General features: G+C 50.2%; 1 protein-coding gene across 7 annotated transcripts; it reads left to right on the top strand.

The window, feature by feature from the left end:
* Window positions 1-1,767: 1,767 nt before the first annotated feature.
* On the top strand, window positions 1,768-14,138 carry Nfe2l1 (NFE2 like bZIP transcription factor 1). 7 transcript variants are annotated; one of them, XM_006971891.4, is made up of 6 exons: window positions 1,768-1,906; window positions 3,481-4,505; window positions 9,294-9,509; window positions 9,915-10,004; window positions 10,173-10,331; window positions 11,035-14,138. In XM_006971891.4, the coding sequence occupies exons 2-6, from the start codon at window positions 3,996-3,998 to the stop codon at window positions 12,376-12,378; spliced, it is 2,319 nt and encodes a 772-aa protein (XP_006971953.1). In that variant the 5' UTR covers window positions 1,768-1,906; window positions 3,481-3,995; the 3' UTR covers window positions 12,379-14,138. The 7 variants fall into 7 exon arrangements, with proteins under 7 accessions (XP_006971953.1, XP_076399346.1, XP_015863128.1 ...); XM_016007642.3 differs by having other exon boundaries at window positions 1,808-1,910; XM_006971890.4 differs by lacking the exon at window positions 1,768-1,906 and adding an exon at window positions 2,192-2,311.
* The last annotated feature ends 10,121 nt before the right edge of the window (window positions 14,139-24,259 follow it).

The following is a 24,259-nucleotide window of genomic DNA, read 5'->3' as shown; positions in this document are numbered from 1 at the left end:
CTGAAATAGGTGAAATGCACCCATAATACAGCACTTGGGAGGCTAAAGCAGGAGGCTTGCCCTAAGTTCCAGGACAGCCTGGGGCTAGAGAGTGAGAGCCTGTCTCAGAAAATAAAACAAAACAGACCACTGTACTCTCAGAATGCTTCCATTTTAGTGGGAGCTTCGAATTAACCGCTTGATTTCCTTTTCTGTTGTTACTGTCTTTTATCACAGCAGTTTGAACACCGTGCTAGGAAAGTACTCTAGGTAAGTACTCTATCACCAAGTACCCCAGTACTCCTTTTTTTTTTTTTTTTTTCTGTCCTTGAACTCACAGAGACCCACCTGCCTCTGTCTCCCAAGTGCTGGGATCAAAGGCGTGCGCCACGACGCCTGGCTGCCTGGTGTTTTGACACAAATTTCTAGTCTCATAGAGTTTATATTCTAGTTGTTTATTAGGATACACTAAAAATGATGAGTAAGTAAAACAGTCTTTGAAAGTGTAAACTAGCTCAAAATAATTTATATTAAAAAGGTGTATGGGAGCTTAGTAATTTTTGCAAGGATCAGTTGAAAAGATGCTGGTGCATATTTATATCCGTTAAAGTACTTTACACTCCATGAACCTCTCCAAATTCAGGCTAAATTTTTCACACACAGCGTGAATTTATCTGTTATCAGTTGGCCTTGTCCTTAATTACACAAGGAAAAGGAGCGATGAACTGTCAACTAGATTATGGCCTCTTTAAAGGAGCCAAGAACTCAGCTGGCACCTCACCTCTGTCCCACAGCTGGGAGCAACACAGCACAAATTCCAATTCAATGGTTTCCTAAATGTGGTCTTCGGACCAGCTGCATTAGAATTACTCGAGAGGGCATGTTATCCGGTCCCTACCCCACGGCTACTAAACAGGAATCTCTTTGGGGTTTGGAACCTGACAAAGGTTGAGAGCATACTAAATTTGATAGTCACAAATAATGGTTTGGTAGTATTGGTGTACGGGACTGGAGAACTCTGGAACGTTCCTGAAAAGCAAAAACTACGCTGTGTACGAGAGGTTAGAGGAGGGGGAGGAGCCGTTCGCCGTATTCCTTCGATGACAAAAATGGTGACCGTGTCCCATCTCTCACACTACCAACATCCCACTACGGCCTCGATACTCTGTCTGCCCGGCAGTTTCCGCCCTTTGACCGTTGCCTGGGCTACAAGACACCACCCTTCCTGCACGACCCAGGTTACTACGCCAGGCCCTAAGGCAGAGAAGGGGTACCGGTTTCCGTTGCCAGTACCCAAGATGGCGACGCGAACGTCGCCACCACGAAAGCCACATGCTCCGTGCTCCGCCTCGGCCCCCTTAGGTCTCACTGGACTTTTGCAAGTCACCGTGGGAAGCCTCAGGGATGGAATTCCGGGCTCCGGGGGCTACACCGCTCTCTCTGCCTGAAAAGACCTTACTCCTGGGCACACAACACACCAGAAGCGCCTAACTTATAACACCGCCCGCCTTCGGCGCGCGGCGGAGGGGTTCAGAATGCCGGACACTAGGGCCTTCGCCCCACTCATTGGCGGGCCCAGACCGCGGGGCGGGCCTGCACATTCATTGGTCCGTTCTCCACGTCAGTCTCGGGAAAACGGGGGCCGAGGAGGCGGGGCCACGCCCGGCTATTGGGTTCTCTTCGCTGTCAATCAAAACGACATCCGGTGACGGAGGCCGTCCCGGCCAGCGGATTGGAGCAACTGTTTCTGGGGTGGCCGTGGAGGGCGGGCTTCCGAGTGCAGTGCGAGGAGGGGGCGGGGAGGGAAGCCGAGGCTGGGCGCTCCAGGCCGGCCGGAGGTGGCGGCGGCGGCGGCGGCGGTGGCGAGGCCGGGACTCGGGCTGAGGGCCTGCTGTGGCGGCGGCGGCGGCGGCCTGCGACCTCAGCAGTGGGTACCTGACACCTTCCCTTCCCTGGCGAGAGAGCCGGGGCGCAACAGGGCCGGGGCTGGTGGGATGAGGGGCGGCGAGACGTGGTTGAGGGACAGGAGGCCGGGGGCGGCCAAGCGGAGTCCTCGTCCGACTCGGGCCCCGGGCATGGCCGGAGAGCGACGCGAGGCCCCGGAGAGCGCGCTCCCGGGTGGGCTGGACTGAGAAGGGCCGAGGGCACGGGAGGGCGTGGTGAGGCCGGCCTGGGGAGCGGGGTGGGGCTTCGGGAGCGGAGGGCGGGGTGAGGCGGGCGCTCTTAGGGTGGGTCAAGGCCGGGCAAGTAGCACTTGTCGCGCGGTGTCCCGGGAAGCTCGCAGCCGAGGCGCCGATCGTGGGCATGGCAGCTTGGTCCCAGCCAGACGCGGGTATGGAGCAGGGTGGGACCGGACTCGGGCCAGGGTGCTCTCTGGCCTTCTTGGCTTGGAAGAACTTTGTCCGCGCTCTCAAAACTCCGTTGGCACTGGGAACGTCTTAGTAATAAATGGCGTGAGGACGGGCGGGTTCTCAAAAGCAGGCCTGTTTACTCAACCGAACGAGGGGATTCGGGGGGGTGTGTGCGTGCCTCGTACGGGTAGATCCCACTGCACCTTTAGAGGGAAGTGGAGAGTGGGTTACAACCGATTTAGTTAGTTGGTTTATGAGGTTAGTGGAAGCTCAGAAGTAGAAACCAGAAACAGAAAGGCAAATTTACCTTCTCCCCACTTGGCAGCTTAGATTGAGAACTTGGCCATATCCTTCTTCTTTGGCTCAGAAGGTCATGCAAATAAAGATAAAACCTGTGAATTCAAATTCTGGACGGAGCAGGGGCCCACCCTCCTCCACTGCTCTCCTGTACCTTTCCTCCCTTTTATTTTGCCGTGCTGGGATTGAACGTGTCTTTGCCCTTTAAATTGTTTTTTCTCCTTTACTATTGAAACGGTCTCATTATTGTGTCCAGACTGGGCTAATGCTTCTGCTCCTTATGGTTCAGCTTTTTGTGTGGCCTGTGCTATTTGGCTGGTTTTTTTTTTTTTTTTTAAACGCAAAAATGGTAGGAAAGGGAAATTTTGAAGTCGGAAAAACAAAAAGGCATATTTCTTTGTGTGAGATGGGGGCCTGAACATTCCCCTCTACTTTTCACAGGTCTCCCATCAATAATCTCTTCCCACCTCTTTAGAGTTGGAAGGGAAACCAACTTTTTTTTTTCCGAGATAGGAAATGGGCTTCTCGTGCTAAAATTAGAAACTGGGTAATGTGTTCTGTTGGGAGTGTTGGTAAATTAGACAAAGTAAAGATATTTTGAATGCTGTGTACAGTGTCTGCTTCTTCAAAGAGAGCTACTTTTAAAAAGAGTAGAAAACTATAGCATTTAGTAACTTGAGAGTGGGCCTCTCCTTCTTTCCTTCCCTAGTTGGTACAACAGGTTTGGTTTGGTTTTTCCATGTAAAAGTAGCCTTTTAATGTGTTTCCTACCTTCCCCCTGAAGGTTCTTACTCTGAGCATGATGTAAAGAGCATGGAATCTTACCTCGTTGCCCTTGTGATTCCCATTTCAGGTTTCTCTGGAAACCCCCCTGGTAAGTGCAGAGGAGGCGGGACACTCTGACCCAAGACAAAGACCTGTAGCTCCAGCCAAAGAAAATAAACCCTAGGAAGGAGAAAGAAAGAAGGAAAGAAAGAAATCCACTCGCCAGCTGTTCCTGCGAACAGCCTACAGTGGGGTCTCCACAGAGGACAGCCGATGTGAGTGGGAGCTGACTGGATGTGGACTGGAGACAGTAAGTTGAGAAGAGGGCCTTGAGGGCCTGGCCGGGTTAGCGACAGCTGAACTTTAGAGGTGAGGTGTCAAGAAGGCAAGAGTGAATGCGGTCTGGAGTGTGGCTTTCACTCCACAGGGAGTGCTTTCCTCTGGGGCCGTCAGGGAGCTCAGCCCCTGTGTTGTGCCAGGGTAGGGTACAGGGTCTCCTACTGAGGAGGGTGACCTGCTGGCTGGAGTGGCAGAGCAGTGGCCTTGATTTGTCTTGTGGAAGATTTAAAAACAAAAAAGCATAAACATTCTGGTCCTTCAGCAATGCTTTCTCTGAAGAAATACTTAACGGAAGGACTTCTCCAGTTCACCATTCTGCTGAGTCTGATTGGGGTTCGGGTGGACGTGGATACTTACCTGACCTCACAGCTCCCCCCACTCCGGGAGATCATCCTGGGGCCCAGCTCTGCCTATACTCAGACCCAGTTCCACAACCTGAGGAATACCTTGGATGGCTATGGGATCCACCCCAAGAGCATAGACCTGGACAATTACTTCACTGCCCGGCGACTCCTCAGTCAGGTGAGGGCCCTGGATAGGTTCCAGGTGCCTACTACTGAGGTAAATGCTTGGTTGGTTCACCGGGACCCGGAGGGGTCTGTCTCTGGCAGCCAGCCCAACTCAGGCCTCGCCCTCGAGAGTTCCAGTGGCCTCCAAGATGTGACAGGCCCAGACAACGGGGTGAGAGAAAGTGAAACGGAGCAGGGATTCAGTGAAGATTTGGAAGATTTGGGGGCTGTGGCCCCTCCTGTCGGTGGAGACTTAACCAAAGAGGTTAGTGGCCCTGTGGTGGTGGGTGGGCCTGGGTGTTGGGAAGGAGTGGGCTGGTTCTGGAGGCTGGTTGACTCCACTCTGAGCCCTTGGGGTCCAGGGTTTGGACCTCGGGCACTGCTTGGATAGGAATGGGCTGAATTGTCTGACGTCAGGGTTGGGAGCTGCATTTCCGTGGTTTGAACCGTTGACCCACCTCTGAGTGTCCTGTCAGGGCAGGGTGGTTCCTAGACCATACCAGGGGTTTTACCACTTAGATCTCAGTGACTGCTGGAGGCTTTAGATGGGGGAGGGCAGTGTTATGATAGGCTTTGATCAAGTGTATGTTGTTACTAAGACACATGCTATGAGGCCTGTTTTGTCTTGTCGTCGTCCCCTCCACCGCCCGCATTAAAACATGGATGCTGCACCCTGAAGTTCTCCACTGCGGTTAGGCCTGTGTTGTAAACTCCCTTTAACTCTCCTGGGCTTGAGCCAAGGGGTAGACTGGGATAGTTATTCTTGGCCAGGAGAAGCCAAGGCTCCCAGTCTTTGCTAAGGGCCCTCTATGGGGAGTAGAGCAGAAAAGGCTGGGAGCTGGAAGAGAACTGTGCTCTTCCCAGGTCAGCTTGTTCTGAGCTGGTAGAGGTGATCTTTAGCTCCTGGCACAGGGCTGACAAACTTCTGGGAAGAAAAGGATTCAGTTCCTTTCCTTTAATGATGCAAATGGCTATTGCTGCCTCTGTCTGACCTAGGTAGAGAAACAGCCTTGGCTTGCCCCAGGCCTAGGAGCTCAAAAAGACCCACTGCACTGGGCTGATTAATGTGAAAGGTTGGCTGGCTGCAGAGCGAGACTCCTGCCCATCATCTCAGACCACACTTTGTCTCCCTGTCGTTATCTCAGTTGTCTTATTAGTGACTGACAGAGAATATGGCTTGTATTAGGTCCATGGTCCTCATTTAGGGGTGATTTTGATTTTGATTTATTTATTGTCACAGCTGTGGGGAGGGACGCTACTGGCACCTGAGAGGCAAGGCAGGGATGCTGCTGACTGTCTTAAACAGCACAGGGCAGCCCCAGACTACATAGTCACTGAGATTGGGAAAGCCACTCAGATCAGCTAGCTCTTACTGGATCTGTGTGAGAGAAGCTGGGATTGTCTGATCATGGAAATCAGGAGCATGGCTGACCTTTTTTTTTTTTTTTTTTTGCCTTTTGTCTTATATCCTTAAAATTTTATATTTATGAGATGATCTGGCCGGCTTGGATCTTGCTATATAGACCAGGGTAACCTTGAACTTGTGCCTTTCTTGCCTCTACCTCTGCCTCTCCTAAATGCTGGGATTGCAGGCCTGTTCCACCGTGTTTGGCAGTGTCTTAGGTTCTCGCGGTGTCTCTTGAACTTCACCTTTTCCTGCTTCTCTTATCCTGTCTTTCAAATGGGCTTCTGAAGTCCAGTGAGCTGAAGAAACCTATTCCTGCCCCAAATGGCATGGCACGCTCTTCTCCTGAGAACCCTACAGGGTTTAGCACTGACAATGGCCTTCAGGGAGTTTTTCGGGGATATAGAATGTTTGGGTGTGTTTGGGCAGAATGGGATGGAGTTTGGTATCTGCTTTGCTGTTTCTTGGTCATAAAGAAGGTTGTGTTTTCCTTGACCCCAGGCCTTTACCACTCCCTTTGGGAAGTTGGGTGGGTCATGCCTGAGGGACCTAGGCTGGGGAGGAGGGACGGGAGGATTATGATGTGCCTAGAACAACATTTCCTCAGTAACTCAGGGATAAAAATACCCAGGTCCAGAGCATGTGACAGGCACTGCTGGAGCTGGCATTATCGCTGGGGTGGTAGTGCTCCCTGCTGCCAGGCCTGTTCGATGGACAGCCATAGCTTAGGTCCTTGTCAGGGATAGGATTCCCCTCCAGGTTGGCACCCTGCCCAGAGCAAGGGGTGGCCTGTTTACAGCTCTTCCCCGGGCAAGAAGCAGGCTGCAACCAAGGGAGGACACACTGTCTCTCTGGCCTGACCTTAGGCTCTAGGGGAGTAGTGGGGAGGAGAAAGCTGTTTCCCCTGAGAAAGCAGTTCAGGAGGCAAATCTGCCAGGTTTTACCCTCTTCCCTGCTAGGATTGATCTAGTCGGGGTCGCACACCAAATGCTTTTTTCCCCTTCTTGATCCTCCACCCCCACCACAAATTGTTCTTTGAAAAAGCTAAAATGAAAGGGGGTAACTGGCATATTTGGGGCCAGGATGGTGCCCAGCACCCGTCTCTCTAAGGCTAGGTTTCAGAATCCTCTGGCCCCCACCTTTTGTCAGGGGCTGGGCCTGGCCTGCACTGACATGCCGCATGTATGTAATGATGGCTTTCCCTTTCCTCCAGTCTGGCCTGTTTGAGGGTGACAAAGCTCCTGGCCTTTTTTTTTTTTTTTTTTTTTTTTTCTTTTGGCTTGGGAGCCCTGGGTTTCTGCCCAGCCTGGCTTGTGATCCCTAGCCTTGAGGACTGGCCACAACCTTCTTAAGGAATGGGAAAACTCCTTCCACTTTCCCAGCAAAGAATTTAGTTTCTTAGTGAAGCTTCTGGAGGAGTGTCTGCCCAGTCACAGGAGTGGGCTGGAAGAGCAAGATGCGACAGGAGGGAGGGAGGAGAGTGGCACCCCTTCCCCCCCCAGGACTCTTACTGCACCACCCCAGCTGATTGACTGGGCTGGGTGGGGCTGCCCGCCCCTGGGTGCATCTCCTCAAGGAGACGGAGGCGGCCCAGGGATGGGCCGGTTCCTTGCGGCAGCTTCTCCAGCTGCCCTGGTGCAGAGATTGGTTCCCTTCTGCAGCTAGGTAACAGGCGGTGGGAGGGGATTGGCTCCTTCCGCATCTCCAGCGGAGACTTGGGGGAGGAGATTGGCTCCCGGCGCAGCCTAGGTAACGACAGTGGGAGGGGATTGGCTCTTTCCGCAGCCCCAGCTGCTGACCTGGGGGAGGGGATTGGCTCTCTGCAGCCTCAGCAGTGACCTGCGGGGTGGGAGGGGGAGGGGATTGGCTCCTTGCGGCAGCCTAGGTAACAAGTTTGAGGGGCGTGGGGAGGGGGAGAGGGAGGAGCGGGAGGACAGGCCCAGGAGGTAGCTCGCTTTCCTCTGCAGCGTGAGCACGGAGCATGGGGTGGGAGTCCCGACTCACTGCAGCCTCTGCGGTGAGCTTAGGGTGGGGGCTGCTGGGCGCCTGAGTGGAACTGGGGTTGTGAGGTGGGAGGGGGCTGCTCCAGGATGGAGGAAGGGGGCTGGGCTGGGCCGCCCAGGCAGCAGCACGGGCGGGGCACCTTCCTCGGGCCCCTCGGAGCTACCAAGGGGCCACCCTTCCAGCCTGGTGTGCTTCCTGCAAGCCACGAGCTCCTTGCAGCCCCCTGTCCGGCTTACCGGCACCGGCTGCCCTGGGGCTCCTCTCGCAGACCATGACCCGCCTGGACCGCAGCTCTCACAGTGGTGGGGGCCATGCCAAAGACAGGCCACTTAACTCTTGGCTGGCTGGTCACCGGGTGGCCCAGCCCCCCTCTGCTCCTGGGTCCAGGGCTTCTGTTCAGGTTGGTGTATGGTGGGAGACTCAAGGGAGAGGTATATGTGGGAGGTCTTAGGGGTCTTAGGATGGAGTAGGTGGTGACAGGAAAGTACCGTCCCTGCTTGGGGGTACAGAGGTGGGTCTGGTCTAAAGATACTTTTCAATGGAAAGTGTGTGCTTTTAAATCTCTAAATGGAAGGCACCACTTGAGGGTCTCTTCAGGCTTGTTGGGAAGACTCCTAAAGGGAGGGGTATATATAGGAAATCCAAAGGACTCTTGGGCTTCTGTGCTGATGTCAGTGGGGGTGGCAGTTGGTGCAGGAACTGTCTAGGAGCCACAGAACAAAGTGGAAGGAGGCATTTTAATGTCCAAGGTTGCAGTCAGAGCTCAGCAATGATGAGAGTTGTGTCCTTGAGTGGGTTGACTGACGGGGAGCTGGTGAGTCCTGGGGTGTGGTATGGGAGGGAGGGATGGAGGTAGCATTGGTGTAAGGGGATACAGTGAGATTGGCCTGAGCAGGGGTGGAGTGTGTAGTGGGGATCATCTGACTGTCTGAGGTTCCCTTGGGAAGGAGGCGGCTTGCTAGATCAGTTGAATTCTGTCAGGGACGGGTCTTGAGGTGAGGCTGGGCCTTTACTAGTTGTGGATGTTGAAGCTTACTCCAGCTGTCAGCCAGCGAAGGGGAAGGGCTGTAGGAAGGGCTGGAGACAGCTGTCGCTGTCATTGGTTGCATCAGGTGGTTGGAAATGCAGGGATTTTCCTCTCCAGGCCACCCCACCCCTTTATGCAAATGCAGTGGCACCACAGGCTGATGCAAGCCTGGTCACTGCTAAGCAATTCCACAGGGCACTTTGCCCTTGCTTGCGGGAGTCAGGCAGTCTGTTTGCAGGGTCTCCTACTCCTAAAATGAGAGGGCTCTCTTGCTTCCTCCTCTTCCTTATTAGAGGAGATGCAGCCCTGCCCTTTAGTCTGGGTGTGACTCTGGCCCACATCCTAAACCTGAAGACCCGTGTGGTGCTAGATATGTTAGTAGTTTTTACTAATGGCTCTTTTTTTGGTGGAAGATTGCCTGGGAATGGACGAATGATGCCTTACTGGTCAGAGGAAGCAAGGGAGAAAGGCTGACAGGCACGGGCCTGGGTAGAGCCCCACCCAGGACTAACTGGAATGTGACTAGGTGGGACCTCTGAGGGGGTAGGACAGGGAGCTCCCCCCTGGAGCGGGGGGGCGCTTCTTGAAAGCTAAAGTCATCTTGGTCTATCTTTCAGGATATAGATCTGATTGACATCCTTTGGCGACAGGATATTGATCTGGGGGCTGGGCGTGAGGTTTTTGACTACAGTCATCGCCAGAAGGAGCAGGATGTGGATAAGGAACTACAAGATGGAGGAGAACGAGAGGACACCTGGGCAGGCGAGGGCGCGGAAGCTCTGGCCCGAGACCTGCTAGTAGATGGAGAGACTGGGGAGAGCTTCCCTGCACAGGTACTGCTGCCTCCGACACTGGTCTCCTCTCCCCGCCCCCCAGACACACCAGGCTGGAGCTCTTCCAGAAAACTTGCTCTGGAGGAGAGTTGTGTCTTTGCGGTGGACCTGATTGTGTTTGGCGTGGGGTCTATAAAGGCACAGTGGCTGGGTACGGGAGTGGGGAGGGGAGGAGCATTGGACTCAGAAGCACCAGGTCCTGGCAATATACACTGCAGACAGGTAAAGTGTCTAGCATCTTAGGACACTTCTGTCATCCCTCCTGTTGTCCCTGAAGTATGGGACGAAGGTCCACCATTCAGAATGGCTGGGACACTGCAGACCTACAGCGGTTCTTGGGAAGAGGTAGCAGTCCTAGATAGCCAGGGCCCAGGCCAGTCAGACTTATAGTTGCTGTTGCCACAGGTGCCTGGTGGGGAGGATCAGACAGCCCTGTCCTTGGAAAAGTGTCTTAGGCTGCTGGAGGTCACCTGCCCCTTTGGAGAGAATGCCGAGGTGAGCAGGACCAGAGAGCCCACTGAGCAGATAGCACAGCCCGCACAACACCCCCGAGCTGAGGGCCAGCTGCGGGGGGTGAGTTCAGAGAAAGACGGGGCCAGATGGTAGTCGCTAGTGAGAGGGCAGAAGGGTTCTCCCCACGGTTAAGCCTGTGCTCTGCCTCAGTTCCCAGCAGACGTTCCCAGCATCGCAGAAGCAGTGCCCAGTGAGAGCGAGTCCCCCACCCTTCAGAACAGCCTTCTTTCTCCTCTTCTGACGGGGACAGAGTCGCCATTTGATTTGGAACAGCAGTGGCAAGATCTCATGTCCATCATGGAAATGCAGGTAGGACTGTCAGAGACTGTGAGAAAGCACAGGCTGCGGGGTTCTGTGTCGGTGTCCAGCACGTTGTCATTAGGAAAGGAGAGACATTTGGGAAGACTCCAGGTGTCCCTTGGGGCTGGGCGGGATTGAACTGTAACTCGGTACGGAGCCTTCCAAAGCATGGCCTGTCTGGAGTTGCACCTTCTCTTCGTTAGGCAGACAGACAGACGGACAGACGGCTGCCACTCTGACACTGCCTTATCGCCATTGCTGTCTCCCATGGCCTGCAGTCTCTACGTAGCCCTTTGCTGTTTCCTTTTTACAGTGCTGGGCATGGGGCCCAGGGTACCTGCGAGGCACGAGATCTACCAGAGTTCCCTTTAGTCCTCAGTTGTTCAGTGTGGGCAGTGGAAGGTCAGAATGTCTGGTGATCTCCTTGTGGTCACAGCAAGTTTGGCAGCAGGTTTTCTTACCTATGTTTGGCTGTGTTCAGTGTGTGTACTCCATTTCACTCCAAGACGGGAATCTAGCCACACATCATCAGGAGCCGGTCAGTCCTGCATTAGGGTGAAGGAACCCCTTGTGCTAAGCCTACTGGTCCAAGCTAGGGGCTTCGCTGTCCGGTTTCTTGCTCTTTTGCCCAGGGAGCTGTGCTTCAGTCAGGGGCCTGCAGGGTGTGAGTTTGCTCCTTTTGAATGCTGGTACACTTCTCCCTCCCTTCCAGGCAATGGAAGTGAATACATCAGCGAGTGAAATTCTGTACAATGCCCCTCCTGGAGACCCTCTTAGCACCAACTACAGCCTTGCGCCCAACACTCCTATCAATCAGAATGTCAGCCTGCATCAGGCATCCCTGGGTGGCTGCAGCCAGGACTTCTCCCTCTTCAGCCCCGAGGTGGAGAGCCTACCTGTGGCCAGCAGCTCCACCCTGCTTCCACTCGTCCCCAGCAACTCTACCAGCCTCAACTCCACCTTTGGCTCTACCAACCTAGCAGGGCTTTTCTTTCCATCCCAGCTCAATGGCACAGCCAATGACACGTCAGGCCCTGAGCTGCCTGACCCCCTGGGGGGCCTCTTAGATGAAGCGATGCTGGATGAAATCAGCCTGATGGACCTGGCCATTGAGGAGGGCTTCAACCCGGTGCAGGCCTCCCAGCTTGAGGAGGAGTTTGACTCTGACTCAGGCCTCTCCTTGGACTCCAGCCATAGCCCTTCCTCCCTGAGCAGCTCTGAAGGCAGCTCTTCTTCCTCTTCTTCCACGTCCTCCTCCTCTTCTGCTTCCTCCTCTGCCTCTTCTTCCTTTTCTGAGGAAGGTGCTGTCGGTTACAGCTCTGACTCTGAGACGCTAGATCTAGAAGAGGCTGAGGGTGCAGTGGGTTACCAGCCGGAATACTCCAAGTTCTGCCGCATGAGCTACCAGGATCCTTCTCAGCTCTCTTGCCTTCCCTACTTAGAGCATGTGGGCCACAATCACACCTACAATATGGCACCCAGTGCCCTTGACTCTGCTGATCTACCACCACCCAGCACCCTCAAGAAAGGGAGCAAAGAAAAGCAGGCTGACTTCCTGGACAAGCAGATGAGCCGAGATGAGCACAGAGCCCGAGCCATGAAGATCCCATTCACCAATGACAAAATCATCAACCTACCCGTAGAGGAATTCAATGAGCTGCTGTCCAAATACCAGCTGAGTGAGGCCCAGCTGAGCCTCATCCGGGACATCCGGCGCCGGGGCAAGAACAAGATGGCTGCACAGAACTGCCGCAAGCGCAAGCTAGACACCATCCTGAACCTAGAGCGTGATGTGGAGGACTTGCAGCGAGACAAGGCCCGGCTGCTCCGAGAAAAGGTAGAGTTCCTGCGGTCACTGCGACAGATGAAGCAGAAGGTCCAGAGCTTATACCAGGAGGTGTTTGGGCGGCTGCGGGATGAGAACGGGAGGCCCTACTCACCCAGTCAGTATGCGCTTCAGTATGCTGGGGATGGCAGTGTCCTCCTCATCCCTCGCACGATGGCTGACCAGCAGGCCCGGCGACAGGAGAGAAAGCCAAAGGACCGGAGGAAGTGAGCCAGGGGAGGCAGGGGGTGGACGCTCACTAAGACAGAAACTGGAGAAGGGCTGGGCCTGGACCTAACACTGGGGACTTAAATGCCTTCTTATCCAATATATCTTCTCAGATGGGATGACTGCGGGTCAGTGCACACAAGGGGCGGGCGCAGGCGCTGTCTGGCTTAGCTTCCCCACTGGGAGTGGGTGGAAATGACCAGATTGTTTGAGTGATTGGGGTCCCCAGCCTACTCCCTTCTTTCTCCTGAGGGAAGGGTGGTGGTGGCGTGCTGGAGGTAGAGGGGCAGTGTGGAGTGAAAGGGAAAAGGAGGACTTGGGAGAACAGAGAAAGTGGTGGAAAGTCTCATTCCTGGAAGGAGAAAAGGAAGGAAATCGCCTAAAATCAAAGCAGTCAGAAAAATCAGAGGGGCTGTTAGGGCCTTGGCCAGCATTCCAGGCAGCGAGCGTGACTCCAGTGGGCCTAAGTGAAGAAGTGGCTGGTGTGGAGACGCAGACATGCTGGGGCCATGGGAGGGCTTTTTACCTGTTTCTCGAACTGTGTCATCCCTGAAGGGGAAGAAGCTCTTGGATGGCACCTATATTGTTTTAATTACTTAAACGGGGAGCCGTGGGGACCCAACACTGACTTATTTTCAGGCCAGAGGAGGGCAGAGGGTATAACAGTGATAAAGAGGCCTGTGTTGCAGCAGCCCCACCATCAAGCATGTCACTCACTGCCCTGCCACAGCCACCTCCCTCCCTAGCCACCTCCTAAGAGCCTGCATGGAAATGCTGTACTCTTCCCACTCTCCCCCCTTTTGTGGTACCCACCCTCACTAGCTGCCTAGAGCTCTCTGGAGTGGGGTGCTACTCTGGCAGTACCCGGAACCTGGCCTATAGCGTCCTCTGCAGGGGCTAAACAGAAGCAAGGTGATGGTGTGGAGGGAGAAGCCAGCTCAGTGACCTCCAGGCACTGTTCAGCACAACACTGGGAAGTGAGCTTCCCTCAGGCCCTCTGCCTACCAACACCTGGCCTTGTCACTGGGGAAAAGGAAAACCTACAAACCCCAGCAACAAAACCCAGTCCTCTTAGACTTTCTTGCGCTTTGATTTTTTTAGGGCGTGTGCCCTGTTTCACTTATAGGGCCTAGGATGCTTGTGTTGAGTAAGAAGAAGATGCCCCAATATTCAAAGCTGCTAAATGTTCTCTTTGCCATAAAGACTCCGTGTAACTGTGTAAACACTTGGGATTTTTCTCCTCTGTCCCGAGGTCTTGTCTTGTTTTCTTTTTTGGGTTTCTTTCTAGGAAAATGAGAAATGCATGAAAGGGCCAGAGATGCCCCTCCACTAGGCTTTCAGCTTCAGGCAGCTGCTTCATAGCCTGGTTAGCCTGGGCTCCTGAAAGACAGCCCTGGGGGAGGCAGGGAGGGCAGCAGCGCCAAGGTAGCCAGATGGTTCCAGGACCACAGTGTCTTTTTTTTTTTTTTTTTGGTCACTTGCCACTGCCGCTCTCCCCCCCCCCCCCCAATCCTGGTCAGCTCTAGAGTACTATCTGCCCCCCAACTAGCAGGGGTGAGTCAGGGGGAAGCACTGATTCTCCTCCCTGGGCAGGGAGGGGTTTCCTAACTGAGCAATAGGGATAGAAAGCGTGAACCTGGGAGTGCTTTTTATAAATTATTTTCCTTGTAGATTTTATTTTTAATTTATCTCTGTGACCTGCCAGGGAGAGGAGAGAGAGAAATGCTGTGAGCACATGACAAAATAAAATCAAATAAAATGGATGATTCAGCTTAAGTGCGGTTTTTCTCCCCGCTCCCCCTTTTGAATTCAGACAAGAGTCCAGGAAACAGGCCCTGTGGGGGAAGATTGGCCGTTGTGTGGTCCAGGTAGAGTTCCCATGGGAAGTGGGTGGAAGTTGATAAAAGACAAAGGAACATTGCATTGAACTCCCATGCAGGTGCTGCAGACGCTGCTTCCTGCTTTATCAGTTGAGATTTCTCAAAGGAGGAGTCTGCATTTTTTTTTTTTCCTTTTGGCTTTCCATTCCTTGAAGAGGTGGTATCATCTAGCTCTTACCTGTCCACTTGCTACATTTTTAAAGCTTGACAATTCTGTTCATTTCTTTAGTAGCCTTACCTGCTGGAGAGATAGAGACAGCACTGGACTGGAGTTGTGATTTGAAAACTTGTGAAATCGGTCGGGTGGTGATGCGCGCCTTTAATCCCAGCAGTCGGTTGGCAGAGGCAGGTGGATCTCTGCAGAGTGAATTCCAGGACAGCCAGGGCTACACAAAGAAACCCTGTCTTGGAAATACACCCGCACCCCAGTATTAACCCATTGACCTAAGACAGTAGGAGAGGTGGCAGCAGACAGGAGACCCAGCCTTAGTTTTGACCAGCTCATCCCTGCAGTGGGACCTTGGGTGGCCATGCTTTCGGAAAGTTTGCTTTGTCTCGGTTCAGCAGTCAGTCCCTAAACTTCACCCAAAAGATTTTTCCATGGCTTACTCTTTATTTATTTATTTTTTTTTTTGGTTTTTCAAGATAGGGTTTTTCTGTGTTGTTTTGGTGTCTGTCCTGGATTTTGCTCTATAGACCAGGCTGGCCTCGAACTCACAGAGATCTGCCTGGTTCTGCCTCCCGAGTGCTGGGATTAAAGGCGTACATCACCACTGCCCGGCCCATGGCTTACTCTTAAGAGACCAATCCACGGTATCAAACTGTTCAGCATGGGTCTGTCTCGTCAGTGAAGAAGAGGCTATTTCAGTATTGGAAAAGAAATTAGCCTCTGTGAATAGTGGATACGCACCTATAATCCCAGCACCTGAGCTGACAAGGTAGGAGGGTTGCAAGTTTGAGGCCAGCCTGGGTTATATAGTGAGACCCTGTAACTGTAGTGTGTAACTGGAACACGTAGTTATTAGTTTGGTGGCTGCCTGTCTAGAGCCCACTTTCCCAGCCAGGCATAGAAACATAGAACATTTTTAATTTTTATGTTGTATGGACATCTTGTCTCTATGTGTATCTGTGTACCACGTGTGTGCCTGGTGCTCACAAAGGCCAGAGAGGGCATTGGATTCCTTGGAAGGGTTGTGAGCTGCCGTGTGGATGGAACCCCGATCCTATGCAAGGGCAGCATTCTTTTTTTTCAAGACAGGGTTTCTCTGTAGCCTCCACTGTCCTGGAACTCAGAGATCCGAATGTCTCTGCGCCGAGTCTCTGCTGGGAGAAAGGTATGCACTGCTGCCAAGCTAACAGCTAGTGTTCTTAACCACTGAGCCATCTCCAGCCACAGGTCTTTCCAGATGGCCTCCAACCCAAGGCATTCCTCCTACCTTAGTCTCCCAAGTGCTAGGATTCCAGGCATGGATTACCACTCCTGACCAAGTATGGAAATTCTGTAGCAGAATCCTTACGGCCTAGCATCAGGAGTGGTTAAATCTGCTTTTCCTGTTATCGATCATGTGGTTAAGTGAGGAGTCCCCACAAACTGACTTGTCATTTTATTGATGTACGATGATGAACCAGCACCTTTAACCCTTTTTCTTCCTCACATGGTAGTACCTTGCCTCTGATTTTGAAATTTGCAATTGCACATGAACATTTAGGGACCCCGTGGGTCCATGTGAGATAAGGAGTTCAGGTCTAGCCCATTTTTCTAGAGCTGCTTTTGAAAGGTCCTGTCTGACCACACTGGTTAAAAAAAGCAGAGCATACAAGTTGTCTCCAGATGTCGGCACAGAGCTTGTTAAAAAAGTGGTTTATTAATTTATTTTTTGAGACATGGTCTTACTGTGTAGTTCTGGCTGGCTTGGAACTCACTATGTGGACCAGGATAGCCTGGAACTCAAAGCTCTGGTTGCCTCTGCCTCCTGAGTATTGGGATTAAGAAAGGTGTGTACTAACATGTCTGGCATAAAATAAAATAAAATAAAATAAAAATTTATTTATTTATTTAGATAGATATTTATATAGCCCACTGGCCTCAAACTCATGGCTGTCCTTTTGACAGAGCCTCCTGAGTGCTGGGATTATTGGTGTATGCCATCATGCCTTTTTTTTCCCTGATTTTTTCCGATATTAAGTATACATATATTGTGTGTGTGCAGGTGCCCATGGAAAACAAAAGGGGGTCAGATGCCCTGGAGTCAGTCACAGGTTCTGGGAATTGAACTCAGGTCTTCTGGAAGAGCAAGCAAGCACTTTTAACTTTTATTTATTTATTCATTTATTTTGGGTTTTTTTGAGACAGGGTTTCTCTGTGTAGTTTTGGAGCCTGTCCTAGAACTTGGTCTGCAGACCAGGCTGTCCACTTTGTTTGTTTTCTTTTGTTTTTGTTTTTTCGAGACACGGGTTCTCTTTGTAGTTTTGGTGCCTGTCCTGGATCTTGCTCTGTAGACCAGGCTGGCCTCGAACTCAGAGAGATCTGCCTCCTGAGTGCTGGGATTAAAATTGTGTGCCTGGCTATGTTCATCCATTTCTGCAACACCCGACCCCAGGACTGTTTTTTATGTAGCCTAAGCTAGCCTCAAACTTTGTAGAGAGCCAAGAATGATCTTGAACTTGTGATCCTGACCTGGTTTATGTAGTGCTTAGGATCAAACCGCAGTCTTTGTATATAGTAGGCAAGCACTTTACCAACTGAGTCACATTCCTAGCCCACATAGTCTCTACTTTCTGTTTCAATATAAGTTTGAAACCACTGGCCATCTCTTCCAATCCTCAGATATGAGCCGATGTAGTAATTAGTAATTGAAACAATGGACTACTGTGCTAGTGCCAGGCCCCAAAGTTGGCCAGCCTGACCTTAGACTATGCAAATAAAAAATAAGGCAGGCTTGGTTAAAGTCAAACCACAATTTAAAAATCCATTTGGGAAGCCGGGCGGTGGTGGCGCACGCCTTTAATCCCAGCACTCGGGAGGCAGAGCCAGGCGGATCTCTGTGAGTTCAAGGCCAGCCTGGGCTACCAAGTGAGCTCCAGGAAAGGCGCAAAGCTACGCAGAGAAACCCTGTCTTGAAAAACCAAAAAAAAAAAAAAAAAAAAAAAAAAATCCATTTGGGGCCAGGCAAGTGGGTGCACACCTTTAATCCCAGCATTTGGGAGGCAGAGGCAGGTGGATCTCTCGAGTTTGAGGCCAGCCTGGTCTATATACATAGCAAGTTTTAGATAACCAGTGTTACTGGGCGGCGGTGGCACACACCTTTAATCTTGGCACTCGGGAGGCAGAGCCAGACAGATATCTGAGTTCGAGGCCAGCCTGGTCTACATAGCAAGATCCAGGACAGGCACCAAAACTACAAAGAGAACCCGTGTCTCGAAAAAAACAAAAAAAAATAATAGTAAAAAAAAAAAAAAAAAAAAAGCCGGGCGGTGGTGGCGCACGCCTTTAATCCCAGCACTCGGGAGGCAGAGCCAGGCGGATCTCTGTGAGTTTGAGGCCAGCCTGGGCTACCAAGTGAGTTCCAGGAAAGGCGAAAAGCTACGCAGAGAAACCCTGTCTCGAAAAACCAAAAAAAAAAAAAAAAAAAAAAAATAATAATAATAATAGATAGCCAGTGCTATACAACATAACCCTATCTCAAAAAAAAAAGTAAGTAAAATTGATTTTGGGGTCCCTGAAGAGAGGGCTCAGTAGGGAAGAACACTTGCTGCTATTCTAGAGGACCTGATTTGGCTTCTAACATCCATATCATGTAATTCCAGCTCCAGGGGATCTGGTGTCTCTCGGTACTCTCAAACATGGTGCGCAAACACATACACATAAATTAAAAACAAATCTTAAAACAACCTGCTGGGCATGGTAGTGCACATGTTTAATTGGAACAGAGGCAGAGGCAGGAGGATCTCTGTGAGTGGAGGCCAGCCTGATCTACTACATACTCTGTCTCAAAACAACAATAAAGTGATTATGGGAAGTAATGGCTTTGATACTATTATAAACTACCATACACCAAAAAGAACGTAATGCAAACTCAGGCTTTTAATACAAAGAAAACCCATAGGGCTGGGGTGTAGCTCACTGGCGGAGTACTTAGCTAGCACACATAAGGCCCTGAGTTTGATTCCAAGTATTGAAAACACAAGAAGAAGAAAAAAACCAACACATAGTCGAACTTATTATTTGGGCCTTGCTTTTCTGCCTAGCAAAGCAAACAGGCCTGCCCCTGTGGAGAGAGGCCAACTGTGCTTTTCATCTCAGCAGGAAGATTTTATTTCATTTGCTTTCATCACTTAGCAGGAAATTGACAGGACCACTACTTACTAAAGGAGATGGACTTAAAACAACTGGTAAGTAGGTAGTAACTTGGAGAATATTCCAGTGGTGTAGATGTGCAGATCTGAAGGGACTGCAAGTTACGTCTTGGCATCTTAAGCTGTCAGATTTACTGAGTCCAATACCAGAACACTAGAATGGTTCTGCCTAATAATTGTTGCACAATGCTGGCCTGAGTAGTTATTTGTAGCCAAGTCCCACATAACGACTGCATTTGTCAGTGATGTGCTGCAAGTACTGTACAGCCTAGGTATGTACCAGGCTATACCACACAGGTTGGTCTAAGTGGTTCTCAATATCTGGATGACCCTTTCATAGGGGTTGCCTAAGACCATTGGAAAACAGATATTTACATTATGACTCATAACAGAAAAATTACAGTTATGAAGTAGCAATGGAAATAATTTTATGGTTGGGGGTCACTACCATAGGGAACCAAATTAAAGGGTTGCAGCATTAGGAAGGTTGAGAACCACTGGCCTAAGTAATGCTCAGTGTGCTCACATAACTGAAATCACTTGATACTTTATTTCTTATAAAGTGTCTTGAGTGGCTTATATTCAAGTTTGGAGGAAAGCTGGATGTGGTGACATCGTAATCCCAGCACTTGGGAAGCAGAGGCAGAATTGTTGAGTTCTAGGACATACACACAGGGAGGGAAAAGCTAAGTGTGTATTTCAGAATTCTAGCTGCAAATGATTCTGTAGCAGCAACTTCTCTTCTCTTTCATTATGAATGCTTTGTAATGCAGATTGTGTCACAAGGGACAGTTAAGATGTGCTAGGCACACAGGCAAACACCAGATTGTCAAAGGTTAACATCAAAATGAGCAGAGGAAGCTGGAGATGTGCTCCTTTGGTGGAGTCCAACATGAAAGCCCCAGGTTTCAGCCCCCGCACTGCCTGATCCAGGGGTAGGACAGTCTTCCAGCCCCAGTACTTGGGGGATGGCAGTAAGATTAGTAGTTCATCACCCATGCTAGATAAAACCCCATCTCTTAACAACAAAGCCTTTAAATAGGACTGACTGGCAAAGCTGTAGAATCTAGCATTCTATTTAGATGATGGTTCTTGCCTGTAATTTGAGTACTCAGCAGGTTGAGGCAAGATCGCCATTGTTAGTTCAAGGCCAGCTTGAGCTATAATGGTAAGTTCCAGACTAGACAAATGAGAGCTTTGTCTTTAGGGGAAAAAAGGCCAAGTGTGGTGGCAACACCTTTAAGCCCAGTACTCTGGAGGCAGAGACAGGCCTGGTCTGTATAGTGAGTTCCAGGACGACCAGGGCTACACAGACCTTTTCCAAAACAAAAAACAAGGATTTTCCAGGTGGCTGCTCAGTGGGTAAGGGTGTCAAGCCTTATGATCGGAGCTTGATTCTTAGGACCCTCATGGAGGGAGTGCCCACTCCTACAAGTTGTTCTCTGACCTCCACACAACACCATGGCGTCTGTACGCCCCCCACCCCATCAATAAATCAAGGGACTGGGGAAATAATGTTTAGTAAAGTGCTTGTCCCTCAAGTATGAGGATCTGATGGATCCCTCAACATCCATGAAAAAGCTGGTGACGTAAGGAGAGGTGGAGGAAGGACGATCAGGAGTTCAAGGACATTTTCAGCTACCAAGTAAACTCTTAGGAGATTATGTTTTAAAAGTAGGGGCAGGGGCTGGAGAGGTGGCTCATCAGTTAACAGCACTAGCTGCTCTTCAGAGGTCCTGAGTTCAATTCCCAGCAACCATATGGTGGCTCACAACCATCTACAGTGGGATCTGATGCCCTCTTCTGGCATAAAAGCATACATGCAGATAGAACACTCAATACAGAAAATAAATTAAAAAAAAATTAGCTGCTAAAAAATTAAATTGGTAAATTTTTGCCTTTGCAAATGGGAGTTCTTGAAAGTCAGCGGCAGAGAGGTTTCAAGGCTGGAGAGATGGCTCAGTTGAGAAGGCACTTGCCCCACAAACCACAAAAGACACCCTGCTTCATTAAAATAAAGTAGACACATCAATCTCTAGCCTTCAGACACGTGCACACTCCTACATGTGCAAACATCCACACATGAAAGAAAGGACTCCCAAGTGTTTCTGTGGTCACTGCATAGTTCACTTACAATATTAACAAATTTAACTGAAGTCAGGGGAAGAGCAAGATTGTAACAGGTTGATAGTTACAGGACACCAAGATACTGGTATGTGGGCCCACACTTGTAATCCCAGCACCTACCAGGCTAAAGGCATGATGAGAGTTCAATAGTAACTTGGGTGACTTAGTGAGACCCTAACTAGGAAGAAAAAAGGCTGGTGATAGAGCTCAGTTGGGAAAACACTTGGCGAATGCACAAGGCCTTACGTTCAATTCCCCATACAGTGAAAACAAACTGAAGCAGGCAACCCTATTGCCATATTAGCAAGTTCTGGGTCCATGATGGTGAGATTTCATGGAAGCCATCTATCATTTATGTATGTGTCTATGTGTATGTACATGTGTTGGGTTGCCTATGGAGACCAGAAGAGGATATTGGTTCCCTGGGGCTATATTATGTGTGGAAGGACATGGGTGACGGGAACCCAACTCCAGTCCTTTGTAAGAGCAGCAAGCATTCTTAACTGCTGAGCCATCTCCCCAACTTTGTTTACTTATTTATTTAGTTAGTTTTTTTTTGAGACAGGGTTTCTCTGTGTAGCTTTGCACCTTTCCTGCAACTTGCTTTGGAGACCAGGTTGGCCTTGAACTCAGAGATCCGCCTGCCTCTGCCTCCGAGTGCTGGGATTAAAGGCGTGCGCCACCACCGCCCAGCCTTGTTTACCTATTTATAATTAACAATTTTGCATGTGCATCTACAACAATCACTTAAGACAATTTTACTCTTAAACTTTTTACCTGGAAATGTGCTAATTGGTCTTGAGAAAATTGTCAGTAATCTCAGCACTTGGAAGGGAGATCTGAGTTTGAGGCCAGCCTGCGCTACAGAGCTGAGACCTTGTCTCAGACTGGAAAAAGAAAATTGTCAGTGAACACAGTCTGTGCTGCATGCACATCTTCAGTGTCTTCCCTGAAGGAGCATGGCAAGATTATTTTTTTTCCAGATGAAGTTTTACTCTGTGTAGCCCTGGCTGCCCTGGAACTGAGGAGATCCATCCGCCTGCCTCTGCCCAAGTGCTGGGATTAAGTGTGCTCCACCACTGCCCCACGGGAAGACTATTATTTTTTAAAGATTTTATTTAGTTAGTTGTGGTTTTTCAAGACAGGGTGTCTCTGTGCAACAGCCCTAGCTGTCCTGGAACTCTCTCTGTAGACCAGGCTGGCCTTGAACTCACAGAGATCCGCCTGCCTCTGCCTCCTGAGTGCTGGGATTAAAGGCATGTGCCACCACCTAATTTATTTTTAAATTATGTGTCTGTTTGTGGGTATATACACCTGAGTGTAGGTACCAGCAGAGGCAAAAATGAGTGTTGGATCCCCTGAAGCTGTAGTTACAGCACCTGACTTGGGTGCTGGGAACTGAACTTGGGTCTTCTCCAAGAGCAGTATGCGCTTTTAACCACTAAGCCATCTCTCCAGCCCATGACAAGGTTTTCCCACAGGTCAAGAATGCTAGAAATTCAGCCGGGCGTAGGTGGCGCACGCCTTTAATCCCAGTACTCGGGAGGCAGAGGCAGGCGGATCTCTGTGAGTTCGAGGCCAGCCTGGGCTACCAAGTGAGCTCCAGGAAAGGCGCAAAGCTACACAGAGAAACCCTGTCTCGAAAAACCAAAAAAAAAAAAAAAAAAAAATGCTAGAAATTCCTGTGAAGTTGGTTCCAAGGGTTAAAAACAGAACCAATTTTGGTTGTGAGCCTAGCACTTAACTTCTGAGCCATGGTAGTTAGGAGTACTGGCTGCTCTTCCAGAGGACCTGGGTTAAATTCCTAGCACCCATAAGACAGCTCACAACTGTCTGTGACTCCTGTTCCAGGGGATCTGACACTCTCACACAGACAAATATGCAGGTAAAGTACCAATGTACATAAAATACAAATAATTTTTAAGAAGGTAGAAACCGAACAGCTGCTTATTTGGGATGTATCAAGGCTGATGTCTCAGTTTAGTGCACCTGATGGTACAGAACAAAACACCTGCACCCATCTCAGCCAAACTCAGTTGTTACAGACTGCTGTGTTGCAGTACCTACAATGACAGAGACCTCTGTACAGAAGGACTTCAGGACCAGGTAAGTGAGTAAGATTTCCTAGTTTCTTTTTACTTACATCCCTCCAAAACTTCCCCTAGGGCACTTTGAAAACAGCATCTACGTGTTTATCTGAAGGGAATTATCCTCTTTTCACTGAACAAGGATCTCAGTCTTAAGAATTGGGGCTGGGGAGACGGCTCAATGATTAAGAGCACTTGTTGCTCTTGCAGAGAACCAGGATTCTGTTAACCTCTACACACGATGGCTGACAATCATCCTTAACTCCAGGTGGAAAGCTGATGCTTCTGAATTCTGTGGGCACCAGGCATGCATTTGGTATACAAACATACATGCAGACAAAACACTCATACACATAAAATAAAAACACACTTAAGGGGAAAAAAAAAGGTACCCAGTGGTGGTGGCTCACTTTTAATCCCAGCTCTCGGGAGGCAGAAGCAAGCAGATCTCTGAGTGTGAGGCTAGCGTAGTCTATAGATCGAGTTCCAGGACAGCCAGGGCTACAGAGAAGCCCAGTCTCGAAAAACAAAACAAAACAAACAAAAAAGGGGGGGGGGTGTAGAGATCTGAGGTAAGAAGATTGAAGTCTTCAAGGCCAGCCTGGGCAGGGCTACATAGTAAACAAACACTAAAACTAAATAAAATGACAAGCAGGGAGTGTGGGGGACTTAAGATGGTTCAGTAGTTAAGAGCACACACAGCTGGAAGGCTCAGGTTCGGTTCCGAGCACCCACTTGGCAGCTCACTGTAACTCCGGTTCCAGCTGATCCAACGACCTCTTCTGACCTTGGTAGGCACGTGGTGCAGACATAACCAAAACACTCATAAGTAAACAACCGAGTCTCTACTGTTCTTGCAGAGGATCCAAGTACAGGTCCTAGCACTCAAGCAGCTCAAAGCTGCCTGTAACTCTAGCTCCAAGGGAGGCCAGGCACCAACTGGCACTCATGTATACACAGCAACACAGAAACATACATAATTAAAAGACAAGGTTACACAAAGTTTTTTAAACCAGCCTAGTCTACGTAGGGAGTTCCAGGCCAGCCATGGAGTAAGACTTTGTTCTCTAACACAAAACAACAACAAAAACCAGCCAAGAATCCAACTGCCCCTGTGACACATGCCTGTAACCCTAGCACTTGGGGGAACTAAGGCAAGAGGGTCGGTCACCTTGAGGTCAAGGTGATTGAGCTAAACAGGAAGTTTCAGACTAGCCTGGGTTAGAGTAAACCCTGTCTTAAAACACATAAGCAAGTGCTACTGAGATGGCTTGGTGCATAAAACACAGTAAGCAATCTGAGCCTGGTTCCCTGAACCCAACTCCACAGAGCTGTCCTGACTTTTAACATGCATGTGTACATACTAATGTCCTAAAACAAAACAGGGCTGGAGAGATGGCACGGTGGGTAAGAACATTGGCTGTGCTTCCAGAG

The sequence above is a fragment of the Peromyscus maniculatus genome, chromosome 8, assembly GCF_049852395.1.
Source record: "Peromyscus maniculatus bairdii isolate BWxNUB_F1_BW_parent chromosome 8, HU_Pman_BW_mat_3.1, whole genome shotgun sequence".
Lineage (NCBI taxonomy): Eukaryota > Metazoa > Chordata > Mammalia > Rodentia > Cricetidae > Peromyscus > Peromyscus maniculatus.
The sequence above is the reverse complement of the archived record's forward strand: the minus strand, read 5'-3'. Positions and strand labels throughout refer to the sequence as shown.

Bases quoted from the DNA above. Each gene is read 5' to 3' on its own strand.
- Nfe2l1 (XM_006971891.4), top strand. From the start codon at position 3,996: ATGCTTTCTCTGAAGAAATACTTAACGGAAGGACTTCTCCAGTTCACC. The intron at 4,506-9,293 runs GTTAGTGGCCCT...TCTATCTTTCAG, and splicing joins GTGGAGACTTAACCAAAGAG to GATATAGATCTGATTGACAT. The intron at 10,332-11,034 runs GTAGGACTGTCA...CCTCCCTTCCAG, and splicing joins TGTCCATCATGGAAATGCAG to GCAATGGAAGTGAATACATC.